This window comes from Carcharhinus amblyrhynchos, chromosome 19 (assembly GCF_965287045.1).
Source record: "Carcharhinus amblyrhynchos chromosome 19, sCarAmb.v2.hapA, whole genome shotgun sequence".
Classification (NCBI taxonomy): Eukaryota; Metazoa; Chordata; class Chondrichthyes; order Carcharhiniformes; family Carcharhinidae; genus Carcharhinus; species Carcharhinus amblyrhynchos.
The window spans coordinates 11,241,436-11,255,601 of NC_137342.1; the positions used below are offsets into that span (position 1 = coordinate 11,241,436).

General features: G+C 42.3%; 1 protein-coding gene across 1 annotated transcript; it reads right to left on the minus strand.

Moving 5' to 3' along the window:
• Window positions 1-3,905: 3,905 nt before the first annotated feature.
• LOC145355303 (microsomal glutathione S-transferase 1-like) lies at window positions 3,906-12,738 on the minus strand. The gene is made up of 4 exons (XM_080207241.1): window positions 12,616-12,738; window positions 12,389-12,527; window positions 9,679-9,779; window positions 3,906-5,799 (listed from the first exon to the last, which is right to left on the minus strand). The coding sequence occupies exons 2-4, from the start codon at window positions 12,503-12,505 to the stop codon at window positions 5,553-5,555; spliced, it is 465 nt and encodes a 154-aa protein (XP_080063367.1). The 5' UTR covers window positions 12,506-12,527; window positions 12,616-12,738; the 3' UTR covers window positions 3,906-5,552.
• Between the last annotated feature and the right edge of the window lie 1,428 nt (window positions 12,739-14,166).

A 14,166-nucleotide genomic window follows, 5' to 3' on the forward strand; every position in this document is an offset into this window, starting at 1 on the left:
AACTGAAAATGTTCCACCCTTGTTCAAAGGAAAAGGGTGCAATTATACAATTATTAAGCCCAGCAACCACAGGCCAGTCAGTTTAACCTCAGTGGTGAGAAACTTCTAGAAATTATAAGCGGAGATAAAATTAAAAGTCACATGGACAAAATGTGGGTTAATTAAAGGAGAGCAAGTACGTAATGTTTAAAAAAGCTTCTGGAGTTTTCTGAGGCGGTATCAGAGATGGTTGACAAAGGTAATGCTGCTGGTGTGGTGTACATAGAGTTCTAAGAGGCATTTGACGGAGTGCCACACAACAGGCTTATCATGAAGTTATAATTCATGGAATAAAAGGGACAAAGCAAAATAGATACGAAATTCACTGAGTTACAGGAAGCAGAGTACTGGTTAATGGGTGTTTTGCAGAATGGAGAATTTTATACTGGAGTTCCCCAGGGGGTCAGTGGTGGGACTCTTGCTCTTTCTGATATATATTAATGATCTAAACCTTGATGCACATGGCATAATTTCAAAACGTGAGTATTATATGAAACTTATAAGCATTGAGAATGTGAGAAGGACAGTTTAGAATTTCAAAAGAATCATGGAATAGAATAGAATCAAAGAATCCTTACAATGCAGAAGGAGGCCATTAGGCCCATTGAGTTTGCACTAACTCTCCGACAAAGTGTCTTACCAGGCCCTCTCCCCTGCCTTGTCCTCATAACCCCATATATACACCACGGTTAATCCATCTAAATCCTTGCGTCTTGGGACACTAAGGGACAATTTAGCATGACCAATCACCTAACCTGCACATATTTGGAGGATGAGAAGAAACTGGAACACCTGGGCGAATGTGTAAACTTCACAAAGTCACTCAAGACTAGAATTGAACTCGGCGTACTGGCCCTGTGAGGCAGCAGTGTTAACCACTATGCCATCATGCCACCTCGGCTATGGACAAGTTGGTAGCGTCGGCAGATAAGTGGCAGGTGAAGGAAAATGCAAAGTGATTCGTTTTGACAGGAAAAACATGGAGACAATTCAAAGTAAAGGATGCAACTCTAAAGTGGGGGGCAGGAATACAGTGAGCACGGTGTATATGTGTATAAGTCACTGAGGGTGGCAGGATAGGTTGAGAGAGTGATTAATAAAGCATACAGTGTCCCAGGCTTTATTAAATTGGGACATAGAGCAAAGCAATTATGTTGAGCTTATATAAATCACGAGTTGAGCCTGAACTAGAGTATCATCCAGTTCTAGGAAGGATGTGAAGATGGTTCCAGGAATGATTCTAGTAACGTAGATAGATTGGAAAAGTCGAGACTGTATTCCTAGGAGGAAAGGAGGCTGATGGGGATTTGACAGAGGTTACAGGATGAAGACAATGGATTAGCATTGATGGATTGCTCATTCAGTGAGCTGGCACAGAGACGATGGACCAAGTGGCCTCCTTCTGCAATGCAACATTTGTGTCATAGGCTTATAGTTCTGGACCGTCGTCATGATTCCATGATTATGGGATGAGAAAGTATCAGTGACGCAATTTATCATTGCTTCCATAGCAAGGGGATTTCTATGGGGCACTTAGCTCAATTCCAAATCCACAGCTACATCAAGGTTCTATCATAGCTGTAGAGCTAGTCTCAGCATGGTACCATAGATAAGCTCTCAGGAAAGCATATTATTTGCTTCATCACCTCCTGCCATAAAAGAATATTTCCATTGTCAGACTGAATTACAATTCCTTACAATATAGGGACAGTACAATGCAAAGTGTTAGAACCAGCTTTCCAAAACCTCCTCAGGTTTTGCTTCTCAATCCTGTTGATTGCGCCAACTCCTGGTTATACTCAGCTAACACGAGCCTTCGAACAGCATCTAATTCTTATTCATTGACAACTAGCTCTGTAAATGTTTTTATAGAGTCACCCTTCATTCCATTCTGCAATATCTCTCTGCTTCTTTTCTTACTCACTGAATAATCACAAGCTTAAAAATCACATATACTGCAAGTTGAATCTTAGTCACATGGGGAAAAGTTATCTGCAAACCACAGGTCTTGATTAAAGCAGACCCAGGTTAAGAGTCATGGACCATTTAATTGAACGATATGCAACTGCAGCTCATGTTTGCCCATTAGAACCAGGAACAATGGAAAGGGAGGCTGATATCCCATTGGTCAGATATAGTTATCGTTGCTTGGTGACATAATATGCAGAAGTTATGATTGGGCATTATCTCCTCATATAGGCATGATGTAACCTTAGATCAATAACCATTAGTGGATAACAATAACTCCTGTGCCTTGACTGGTATATGTCAATTACTTGTGATCAAACTATAACTGCTTGTGTATTTGAATTCTGTACTCCGACTGGCCTTGATGATCTTAGAATCCAATAATTATAGTCTTTAATAAATCATCTTGAACCACTCTGTGACTTTGTCTGGCTAATTGAGTGGAATAATAGTTTTAACGACAACAAGAAAAACATCCCAACAGCCTCATAACACTCACATTAATGTTTTTCTCACCTATGCTTTGTAGTTTTAGTATTTTTTTTCCCCCCCCACACACCTATAATTCTTCCCCCAGGGCACCTTCATCTAGCTCAGTGGTTTTCCTGATGATTGGCAGAGCCTCAGTATCGGTTCCACAGTTCAACAATGAAGATGCTACTCAAGTAGCATTAATTCCACATCAGTTAGCAATTTGTACTCTGCATTGTTCTCCTAACTCAGCACATGAAACTGCTGAGGTCTAATCCAATAATGCAAGGTTGTTTTATAAAAGGACTTGAAACCAAATTCTCCATTTCCCTTCTTCTGGAAATCAGCATTTTTCATCCAAGTCTCCATTAGTAATTCCCAATTGAACCTCAATACCTTTGTGATTAAAACTAAGTAATGACTCTCAGGCGATCTTATCACTGCTTCACTGAACAGTCCAGAAAGCCCCATCTTCAATTTTGGTTTTTACTTTTTAGTACTTTCCATTTAAGAACAAAATTGCGTTTGTATAATACCATGCATGATCATGGGACATCGCCAAGGTGCTGAACCGCCAATTAAGGACTTCTAAACTTTAGTCACTGTAGTGATCTATGAAAGCTGACAGCAGGCTCCAAGATACAGCAACGTGACAATTCTTTTATTCATTCATCGAACATGGGCATCACCGGAAAGCACTTATTTGCCTGAAGGCAGTTGAGAGTCAACCACATTGCTGTCCTTAACTGGTCTGGTCTACACGTGACTCCAGACCCACAGCAATTTCCTTCCTTAAAAGATGAGTGGATCAGATGAGTTTTTCCAACAATCAACAATGATTTCATGGTCATCAATAGATTGTTAATTCCAGATATTAGTTAATTTCAATACCACCATCTGCCGTAGAGAGATTTGAACTCAGAGCACAAGCTAGTTTCTGGATTAATAGTCCTGCAACAATACTGCTTGGCCATTGCCTCCCCTCAATGACCAGATAATTAATTTTGGGGGGAGATGTTGACTGAGGGATAAACAAGTTACCCTTATCACAAAATTGTTAAATGGGAATTTGAAAGACACTTTTACAGATTGCTCCAGCATGAACACTGCCAACTACCATATGTTAGCAGTTTTGGCAGGAAAACAGATTCAAATTTAAGTGAAAGAATATATTCAATAAACTAATTACACCAGGATAAATTTTAGCATCTTCAGCAAACCATAACTCATTCAGATGATGCTTTCAGCTTTTTAATAATTCACTATCACTTCTCTTCATAATGAACCATCTGTTTCAACCCCCACCTCTTAATACATCTTGGAACGAGCTGCATTTGTAGTTTGACTTTTTCCTCCTCTCACTGGCATCCAAGTAAATGCAACTAAAAAGTAGGTGCCAGTTTATTAAAATACAAGCACAACAAAAATTATTTACTTCAGGTGTTTATTAATACAAAAAAGTGGAATACGTTGAGAGGTCTATGACTAAAGTACAGAAAACACCCTTAAAAATGCAAAAAAGCTATTAAAATTAGCAGAACTCATGACTAATGTGAAATCAATAGACATGTTTTGACTGTAAACATAATTGGTTAATTACTGAGGAACTGTACCATTGATGTGGTCTTGCTGGTACAAGTGGGGCATTAATCATGACTGAGCAATACAACAGTGGGGGCATCACATTCAATCCCATTGTCCAACACATGTACACAAGCACTTCTAACAGAGGTGAATGTCACCAGGAGCCCTCATCCCCATCTTTCATCCCTTATAGGGTGGAGATGGAGGAGCGAGAAAGACTCCGGTTAAGACCTTGTGTAATACCAGCCCCAGTTAAAAGCACAGCAGATGCTGGAATCATCTGATGGCCTGATCTACACAATATGTTAAACCCACTGACTTGTAGCAGTTACAGAACACTTCCCTTCACAAGGTTTCTCTCCATTCATCAAGACCATTGTGTTCTGATGCATATTAAATGAAGGGCTTCACAAATAGGATTTTACTGTGGAAACATTCATGCTTACTACAATGCTTTAAACATTTTGGCCAGCTATTCTCTTGCAATCATTACACACACGCACACACGATAAATGTGACGGTTTAGGTGACTCTGCACATTTAATAGCATAAATTTAAGAGAAGCAACAAGTTTCTCTCCAACACAAGGCGTAAACAGACCAACAGCAATGCAACTGACAGTATACCAGCATCTTAAAACATCACAGGATTTTAGTTATATTTTAAAACGCTGCCTAGCTACAGATTGTGGTGCACAATGCTTGGGATCATACCTGTTTTGTCACAATTGTACAGTCAGCCCTAGTTAACCTGAAATTTATACTCTTCAAGCATCAGATAAAAAGCAAATCTCTCCTGCACCCACTAAATCTGAAAGTTCAAACTTCTACATTCCCCACTTAATGCTTTGTTGTTAATGATGGTTTTGGAGATAAAATGACAACACCTCAAATCGTGAAATCAAAATTGAAACCATGTTCAAGCTATTTGATGCCACTTGCCAAGGGCCTGGCCACCTACCTGCCAGTGCCCCTCCATTCACCAGTTTGTCACTATGTTTCTTCACGCTTGTTTTCTGCTGTCCATCACCATCAGTGCCAGACCCCAGACCAGATCCACATCCCGTCCTTTACATACTCGATCATTCCCCCAGCTGACATCTCGGTGCCAGTCAATGTTTCTGGCTACCTCTGAGCAGTAATTTTTTTTTCTCTACTATTTGAATTGCTGTGAGGTTATTTGTACAGTAGTTGATTCAAATTGTTGTTTCCTGCTAGAAAGCAGACCCCAAACAAGTTTTCAACTTGAAAAGACAAACATTCTGGTTAGTCTCTCACGCACACAAAAATAAACCTGGCTCGGAAAGTTTTAGTTTTTTTTTTGCTTCAACTTCCTTCACCCCTTCATTTTCCACAACTTAACATTAATTTTATAATTTTTATTACTTCAACATGATTGTTAAGGTTCCATACCAAGAGAATAAGAGAGTGAAATGAAACAAAGAAGGCTCGGCAAGATAAAACGCTGTGTTAATCATTGTTTGTTTTCATTCAAAGGTGCATTCCCGTCTTCAGCACTCTATAAGCCATGGAAAAGGTAACCCCCACACCAACCATCCAACTCAAACCACGTGATGGCTGGGGAAGAGGAAGCAGATAGGCAATGCTGTGGAAGATCCTGGCACCTGCAAAGATTCTGAAGTGCAGTAAGGCTGTGCTCAGCTCGGGGCCAGTGAGGGCATACAACAGACCGATGCCAATGAATGGAACAATGTTCTCCAGATCATTCTGATGACACCTACAGGGAGCAGAGACAAGAAGCACAGATTGAGAATTTATTTACACAAATAGAAATTAACAATTCCATCCTTACACCAAAGAAATATGAAAATGAAGAACTAAAGTAGAACTCAATGCTGGAAAACAGAATTGACACAGCAATGAAAAATTAGAATTAATATTGGAATGTGGAATCATCACATTGGCAAAATGCAGAATGAAAGAGACTGGGGAAAATTGACAGGCTTCAAGATTGGAGTTCAAACAGTGCAAATCGGTGCAAAGAATGTTATTCATCTCAACTGTATTTAGCCAGTTGTATGTCCATTGACTTTGCTTATGTGGACATCTTGTTTAAAAACTCCCTTTTGTATAGTAATCACAAATACTTTATGACTCTGAGCAGTCCTACAAGAACACTGCGAAAGCACTTTAGCAAAATAGTATTGGACCAGGTTTGTAGATGAGATGTTTTGAGAGCAGGTTTGTTTAAGGCAGCTTTTGCTTACAAGATGTTACAGAATGTTTCACTGTCTGATCATCAATAAAGTCCAATAACAAAATAATTCAAATATTGTGTGATGCATTTTTTTAAGTTTCAACATTCTTTACAAAAAAACAAATAAACTGGTTTTTAGAGGAAATGGATTCTGTTTATGTTAACTATTTGAATCTTAGTTAACAAATTCCACCTACACTTTAATTATTAAGTTCCTGACAAATATGAAAAAGCTATTGTTAACCAAAGTAGTTCAACAGCTCCTTTGTTATCTTTATCACTGCTGCTACCCATTCATGGAAAAATCTAATATTAATATTGCCCCGAATTGTATTAGCAAAATGTATTGTAAACCAATACAAACCCATTGCCTCAATTATGAAGCATTTAATCTCTGCCCAGCGAGTGAACTATTCAAATTACTCCTTCAGATATACTGTCATTCCTGATGGACAAGAAACAACTGGGATCCACAGATTGGCTGCTTCCACCTGGGAAGCCAATGCACAGGAATTGGAAATTCTGTTGCAGAGTTCTGTTCCCTGGTGTGGTTCATTTTTGCTCATACTGAACTCACAGGCACTTAGTGGAACGAAAGTTGTCAAAGAGAGACCCTCAAAAGTTTATTTATTAGTGTCACAAGTAGGCTTACATTAACACTGCAATGAAGTTACTGTGAAAATCCCCTAGTCACCACACTCCAGCACCTGTTCGGATGCATTAAGGGGGAATTTAGCATGGCCAATGCACCTCAGCAGCACATCTTTCGGACCGGGGGAGGAAAACGGAACACCCTGTGGAAACCCACACAGACACGGGAAGAACGTGCAGACTCCGCACAGACAGTGACTCAAGCTGGGAATCGAGCCCGGGGTCCTTGGCACTGGAAAGCAGCAGCGCTAACCACTGTGCCACCGTGCCACCCACTAGACCAATTAAGCAGGCCTGGCTGCTTTCCTTATCCAAAATTCTCTCTCCTGACATTAGATACCAGGTCCCCTTGCAGAACCTGTCACATTAAGGTGGAAGGTTTGCCACAATATGCCTGGTTTAAATAGGTGCCTAATCCACAGAGCTCAAGGAACTGTCTTTGAAAGATCACTCTCAAGGAACTCAGACGTTCGCTCCAGTTTACGTACTAATTTGTAAGAGCTTTAAACACAGTCAATGCATAGACCCAATAGTCCAGACCCCAGGCTAATCTTTTCGGCTAACCAAGTAAACTCAAATTAACTCAGGGATAAATTAAAAAAGGGGCAGCTACCCAAAGGAAGGGAACCATCTGAAACAAATGATAAAGTGGAAAGAAATTTAAAAATCAGATCAAAATGTGATTAAATGGGTCTGATCACCCAAGTCACTTATGAGAAATGCCCATTAACCTTGATGCAGAAAGATCTAAACTTGATGTCAATGGGGCGTGTGTCACATTTCACTTCTTGGCTGTGGCCAATTAAGAGATATTTAGGCCATGTGCTTGCTAGCTGCACCTTTTGGCAATGTTCCCTGCTTGGTTCTGTGGAGAGTTTGCACATTTTCCCCATGTCTGCGTGGGTTTCCTCCAGGTGCTCCAGTTTCTCCCAAAGATGCTTGCATTAGGTGGACTGGCCCTTAGTGTCAGTGGGACTAGCATGGGGTTATGGAGATAGGGCTTGGCTGAGATTGTGGTCAGTGAAGACTTGATGGGCCAAATGGCCTCCTTCTGCACTGCAAGACTATGATTCACCACATCCTTCATCCAGCCACTGCATGGTCAAGGCACCAAGTAACATGGTTAACCTGGCAAATAAAGACAAGTTTGAAAAATAAAGAATGAAAAATAAACCTGATACTCAGGCCATAACACAAGTCTGAGAGAATTCCTCTGTTCAAGATTCCACTAAGGCAATAGTGGAATGAAAATATATCTGAAAACCAAATTGCTACAAGTATGTGAGCTGCCTTTCTGAAAATTTGTTGCCATTTTCTTGAAGATCCCCAAACATTTATAGGCCATTTAAATCTCAGATAATTTTGACTGTGGAGGCAACATCCATATTTATCTCAAACTCCATGCAAATGTCAAACAAAGTAATCACATTTATCGTATTTCCAAGGAAAGCATAGTCACTGTTATATTCCCTACTGTTGCTGCAAATCTGCAACTATTTGAACTACACCTTACATTGATATAAAGATCTTTTCACTGTTAAAAAATGTTTCACAGGGGTGTCAAAAGAAAAATTCACACCAAGCCAAAGGAGACAACTTTAGGACAGGTGACCAAATGAAGCTTTTTCAGTGTGACTGAGGTGGAGGGAAACCTTCATAGTTTTTGACATTATAAATACCAAACCCAATCACCTCCTGCGAAGACTAATGTAACACTAAGGTCACACACCTAGCATAACAGGATTCAAATGCAACTCACTCGTGTTCAGCAAGTCTGTCACAAGCCAAAACTACTGGTACTCACCAAAAATTGAACAAGTAAACCAGAATTCATTCCAGTACATGGCAAATAAAATGCCTGTGCAGGATGCACCAGGTGGCACAGAGGTTGCCTCAAAGCACCAGAGACCTGTGTTCAATTCCAGCCTTAGGTGACCGTGTGGAGTTTGCACGTTCACCCTACGTCTGCGTGGGTTTACTCTGGGTGGGTCGATTTCCCCCCACACTCCAAAGATGTGCACATTAGGTGGATTGGCCATGCTAAGTTGCCCGTTAGTGTCCAAAGGTGCATAGGTTAGAGAATTAGTAGGGTAAATGCGTGGGGTCGGTCTGGATAAGATGCTCTGTCAGAGCGATGCAGACTTGATAAGCCAAATGGCTTCGTTCTGCACTATAGGGATTCTATGGAAATGCCAACCCATGTAATTAAACACAAGTAACAGGTAAGTTACTGGTTTGATTGAAGCAGCAAAGTAGCACAGTGGTTAGCACTGCTGCTTTACAGTTCCAGGGACCTGGCTTTGATTCCCAGCTTGGGTCACAGTCAGTGTGGAGTTTGCACATTCTCCTTGTGCCTGTGTGGATTTCCTCTGGGTGCTCCGGTTTCCCCCTACAGTCCAAAGATGTGTGGGTTAGGTTGATTGGCCATGCTAAAATTGCCCTTAGTGTCCTGAGATGCATAGGTTAGAGGGATCAGTGGGTAAATATGTAGGGGTAGGGCCTGGGTGGGATTGTGGTTGCTGCAGACTCGATGGGCCAAATGGCCCCTTTCTGTGCTGTAGGAATTCTAATTCTAATTTTAAAAAACTGTCAAACATTTTCTGAAGGAGAACTCATATTCATTGATGTATATTAAATAGTAGCTAAAAATTATCCACGTCCACAAAAGCAGATTGATTGTGGGCATCATACAACAGGAAATATGAACAATTACAATGAAGTCACTTTTTTCACTTTGATGAAACTCACCTCCTCACGCGCTCCACATCAGGATCAGTCCTCAAGTACTTCTTCCTGGTATCTTCATCCTTTGCACCATGGGCCCTGGCATCTTCAGGATTGACAAACACCTATTTGCAAATTGGTTACAAATTATTTGCCTATAGACTGGGTCATCACACCACTATACAAGTAGACTGGTCTCCAAATTAGAGACCATTTCTTGTGATGTGAAAACGTTAAATTTCTGTTGTCTCCTGAAAGATATCTAGTTTTCAGTTCATGGAACACAGGAAACCTTCAGGATCTCTCATGGTGATACTGTGGTTAGCACTGCTGCCTCACAGTGCTAGGGATGTGGGTTCAATTCCAGCCTTGGGTCACTATCTGTGTGGAGTTTGCACATTTTCTCCGTGTCTGCATGGGATTCCTCCGGGTGCTCCGGTTTCCTCCCGTGGTCCAAAAGATGTGGTTAGGTTGATTGGCCATGCTAAATTGCCCGTCAGGAGGGCTAGCGTGGTAAATATGTGGGGTCACAGGTACAAGGCCTGGGTGGGATTGTATGAATAGGCAATTTACCATTAAATGCACAATTGTAAATGTTTGATAATATGCACTTAGTTCTTTCTTGGTGCCTGTAAACCACGCAAGAACCTTACTCAAATATCATTCGTTAAGTAAATCATAACTGAAAGCAAGCTTCTAGCTGATATTAATAAATTAACATTCCAAAAGGAAGAGCTGGGAATTTAAGACCAGCTGAAAATGAAATACAAACTTTCTTAAGCTCCTGCAATTAGACTCTAACTGGACACGGGCATCCGTTTTTCTTCCACAAAGAGTGAATAGCAATGGCTGTAAAGGGATATGCCAGGTCAAACACAGCTCTCCCTTAGCAAGGAGGACAATTCCCTACTGGAATGGGATTTATAAAGATGTGAATACTACCCTATGCATTAATATTGTTCATCATTAAACTGCAAATGTTATGACTTTCGGTCGACAATACATAGATCCATTAAAGGGGACATATTAACTAATGCACAAAATTAGGGGCAGATGGGAGTTTTAACTCAGGCACTCAATATAAAATAAATTGCTATTAAATGATGCTGACTGTAAGTAAACATCATCAGGAATGTTTAACAGCAACTAAATAGACCACTGTACACAACTACTTCAACAGTTTCTCTGAATTGTCAATGTTTGTTTAAAATTTTAAATCAGTGATATAGGTAGGATTATAAGTCTACGCGTGGGCACAGTGGTTAGCACTGCTGCCTCAAAGCGTCAGGGATCTGGGTTAGATTCCGGCTTGGGTCATTGTCTGCACGTTCTTCCCATGTCTGCATGGGTTTCCTCTGGGTGTTCAGGTTTCCTCCCAGTGTCCAAAATTCATGCTGATTAGGTGCATTGACCATGCTAAATTCTCCCTCAGTGTATCCGAACAGGCAGCAGTGTGACGCAACTAGGGGATTTTCACAGTAACTTCATTGCAGTGTTAATGTAAGTCTACTTGTGACACTCATAAATAAACTTGAAAAAAAACTGATTTTTTTTGAAAACAATGAATCAAGAACGTGATCACGAAGGTGGAGGAGTCTATGACAGCATCAGAGGTGGCAGTGAATGATGGTATGGAGTTCAGTATAAATTGGAAGATCTTCCTTGATAAAACTGGTCTAACAAGTGGTGCTCTGAATTGGGAGTGCCAAGTGTGTTCAGGAATGTATAGCTTCAGGATTAGGTTCATTAGATTTACCAAACTTAGTAATGAAAGGGGGAAGCAGGAAGTAAAGGTGGCAGCAAGAGAGGAGTCACCTTGGTTTGGTCTCAGAGGGGAGAAAAAGTTTCCAGGGGGGTGAGGGAGGAGCAGCAACACAGCAGGGGGGATCTCCACATGTCTGAGCCCACTAATGCACACACAGAGCTCAGGTACACAGGAGGACCAAGAAAACTAATTATCAGAAAGATAATCATCAAGGAGAATTACAACAGAATTGTGGAACAATGAAAGGAAGTGACACATGCTACATTCCCCGTGTCGGCATGGGTTTCCTCCGAGTGCTTTGGTTTCCTCCCACAGTCCAAAGGTGTGCGGATTAGGTTGACTGAACATGCTGAATTAACTCCTAGTGTCGGGGACGTGATAGCTGCCCTGTTAATCCCTCTAATCTAAACAGGGATAGGGCCTGGCTGGCATTGTTGTCGGTGCAGACTTGATGGGCTGAATGGCCTCCTTCTGCACTTCAGGATTCTATGATGGCAAATTCTGAGAATGTGGAGTCAGGGGAGCCTGGAATCAGGGTACAGCGGCAAGAAGCCACTGGGAGAGGAGAGTCAGAGTCAGGATTTGGATAGAAAGGGCTTATTCCCAGAAACAGGGCAGGAGCTGCTCAGCGGTGGGGAAAACACAGCAGCAACAACCTGAATGGGGGAACCAGAGTTCAGAGAGATTAGTGGGGGGTGGAGGTGGCGGGTGGAGCTATTGAGAACAGCAGCAGCTGAAACAGGAGATAAACAGTCCAGAGTCCACCACACGAGCAGAATGAGAGACTGGAAAAACGGAGCGACAGAAATGCACGCAGCAAAGACACTAGCAGAAGTATTACACTGCCAGGGTTTCTCCCAGGTATTGCGAAATGCTTTGCTTCAGGAAGTGGCTGTGAAAGGAACAAAAAAAAACACGCAACTAGCTGGCGTTTTAACTCCAGTAGTCGCATCCACTGGCGGGTCTTACCTTGCGAGTCACTCTGAAGTAGCCGGTTAGGGGTCCCATCAGCAGCATCTTCAGCAGCACGATGGTGCTGTAGGTGGAATAGGCGAGGAAAACCTCGCTGTCCAGCAACTCGGACATTTCCAAAATCTGGACTCAGCAACTGAGGGAAAGGGGGGAAAAAAATGTAATTAAATAAAGAAAACCGAGTAAGGATGAATTAAACAAGCACCGGTCCAGTTTAAACCCACCGTCTCAGCTCTGTCCCTCTCCCTGCTCTGAAAGCTCCACTCTCCGGTTGTAACTTTGTTGCCGGGAGGTGAAGGGGGGGTGGGGCAGGTCCATGCTGATGGCCGATGGGATACTGGAGGACTGGACTTTGCTGGAGCCTCCCACTTTAGCCCAAAGAGTTTGCTTTTTTTGCTTTTGCCACAGCTTCAGGTAATTGGTAATGATATTCCCTCAGTTTGGATGCTGGTGTCTTCAGCACTCTGTCTGCTCTGTCCATTTTCTTTCCTCTGTAATATAGCAATAAGTGTGATAAGTTGATGTGAAGTATGTTTATTGGTGTCACAAGCAGGCTGACATTAACACTGCATGGAAGTTACTGTGAGCATTCCCTAGTCGCCACACTCCGACGCCTGTTCGGGGGGGGGGACACTGAGGGAGAATTCAGCACGGCCAATGCATCTGACCAGTACGTCTTTCGGACCGTGGGAGGAGACCGGAGCACCCGGAGGAAACCCATGCAGACTTGGGGAGGATGTGCAGACTCCGGACAGACAAGCTGGGTGTCAAACCCAGGTCATTGAATCACAATGCAAAAGGAGGCCATCAAGCCCACACCAACAATAATCCCACCCAGGCCCTATCCCACATGACCCCTGTTAACCGCCTTGTCACTAAGGAGCAATTCCTAGTGCCGTGATGCAGATAAGGTAAGTATCACAGAGCTGGCAAAGTGACATTGGAAAAGAGAAATCTTGTGACTTAAATATTTGAGGAATTTTGGATCCTTCTGTTCCACTTTTTTGAAGTTTATTTATTAGTGGCACAAGTAGAAGTACATTAACACTGCAACAAAGTCACTATGAAAATCCCCTGGCTGCCACACTCTGGTGCCTGTTCAGGTACACTGAGGGAGAATTTGGCATGGCCAAACCACCTAACCAGCATGACTTTCAGCCCGTGGGAGGAAACCGGAGCATCTGGAGGAAACCCAATGCAGACACGGGGAGAACATGCAGACTCTGCACAGACAGTGACCCGAGACCAGGAACTGAACCTAGGTCTCTGATGCTGTGAGGCAGTAGTACTAATCACTGTGCCACCGTGCTGCCCGAGATAATGTAAAGTCACATTGGAAAGGGGAAATTGATGTGACTTCCAGATTGAAAGGATTTTGGATCCTTCTGTTCCACTTTTTGCAGTTGCAAAGGATACCTAATTTAAGGGAGGGCTGGTCCTCTATTGCTGCCTCGTTTTAATCCAACCAGAAGGTTGCTGAGAGTACACCACTAATATGGTGGCACGGCGATGCAGTGGTTAGGAATTCTGCCTCAGTGCCAGGGACCCAGGTTTGATTACAGCCTCAGGTCACTGCCTGTGTGGAATTTACAGTTTCTGCTGTGTCTGCATGGGTTTCCTCTGGATGCTCCAGTTTCCTCCCACAGTCCAAAGATGTGCATGTTAGGTTGATTGGCCATGCTACATTGCCACCTAATGTCAGGGGGATTACCAGGACAAATACATGGGGTCATGGAGATAGGGGCTGGGTGGGCTTGTTATCAGTGTAGGCTTGA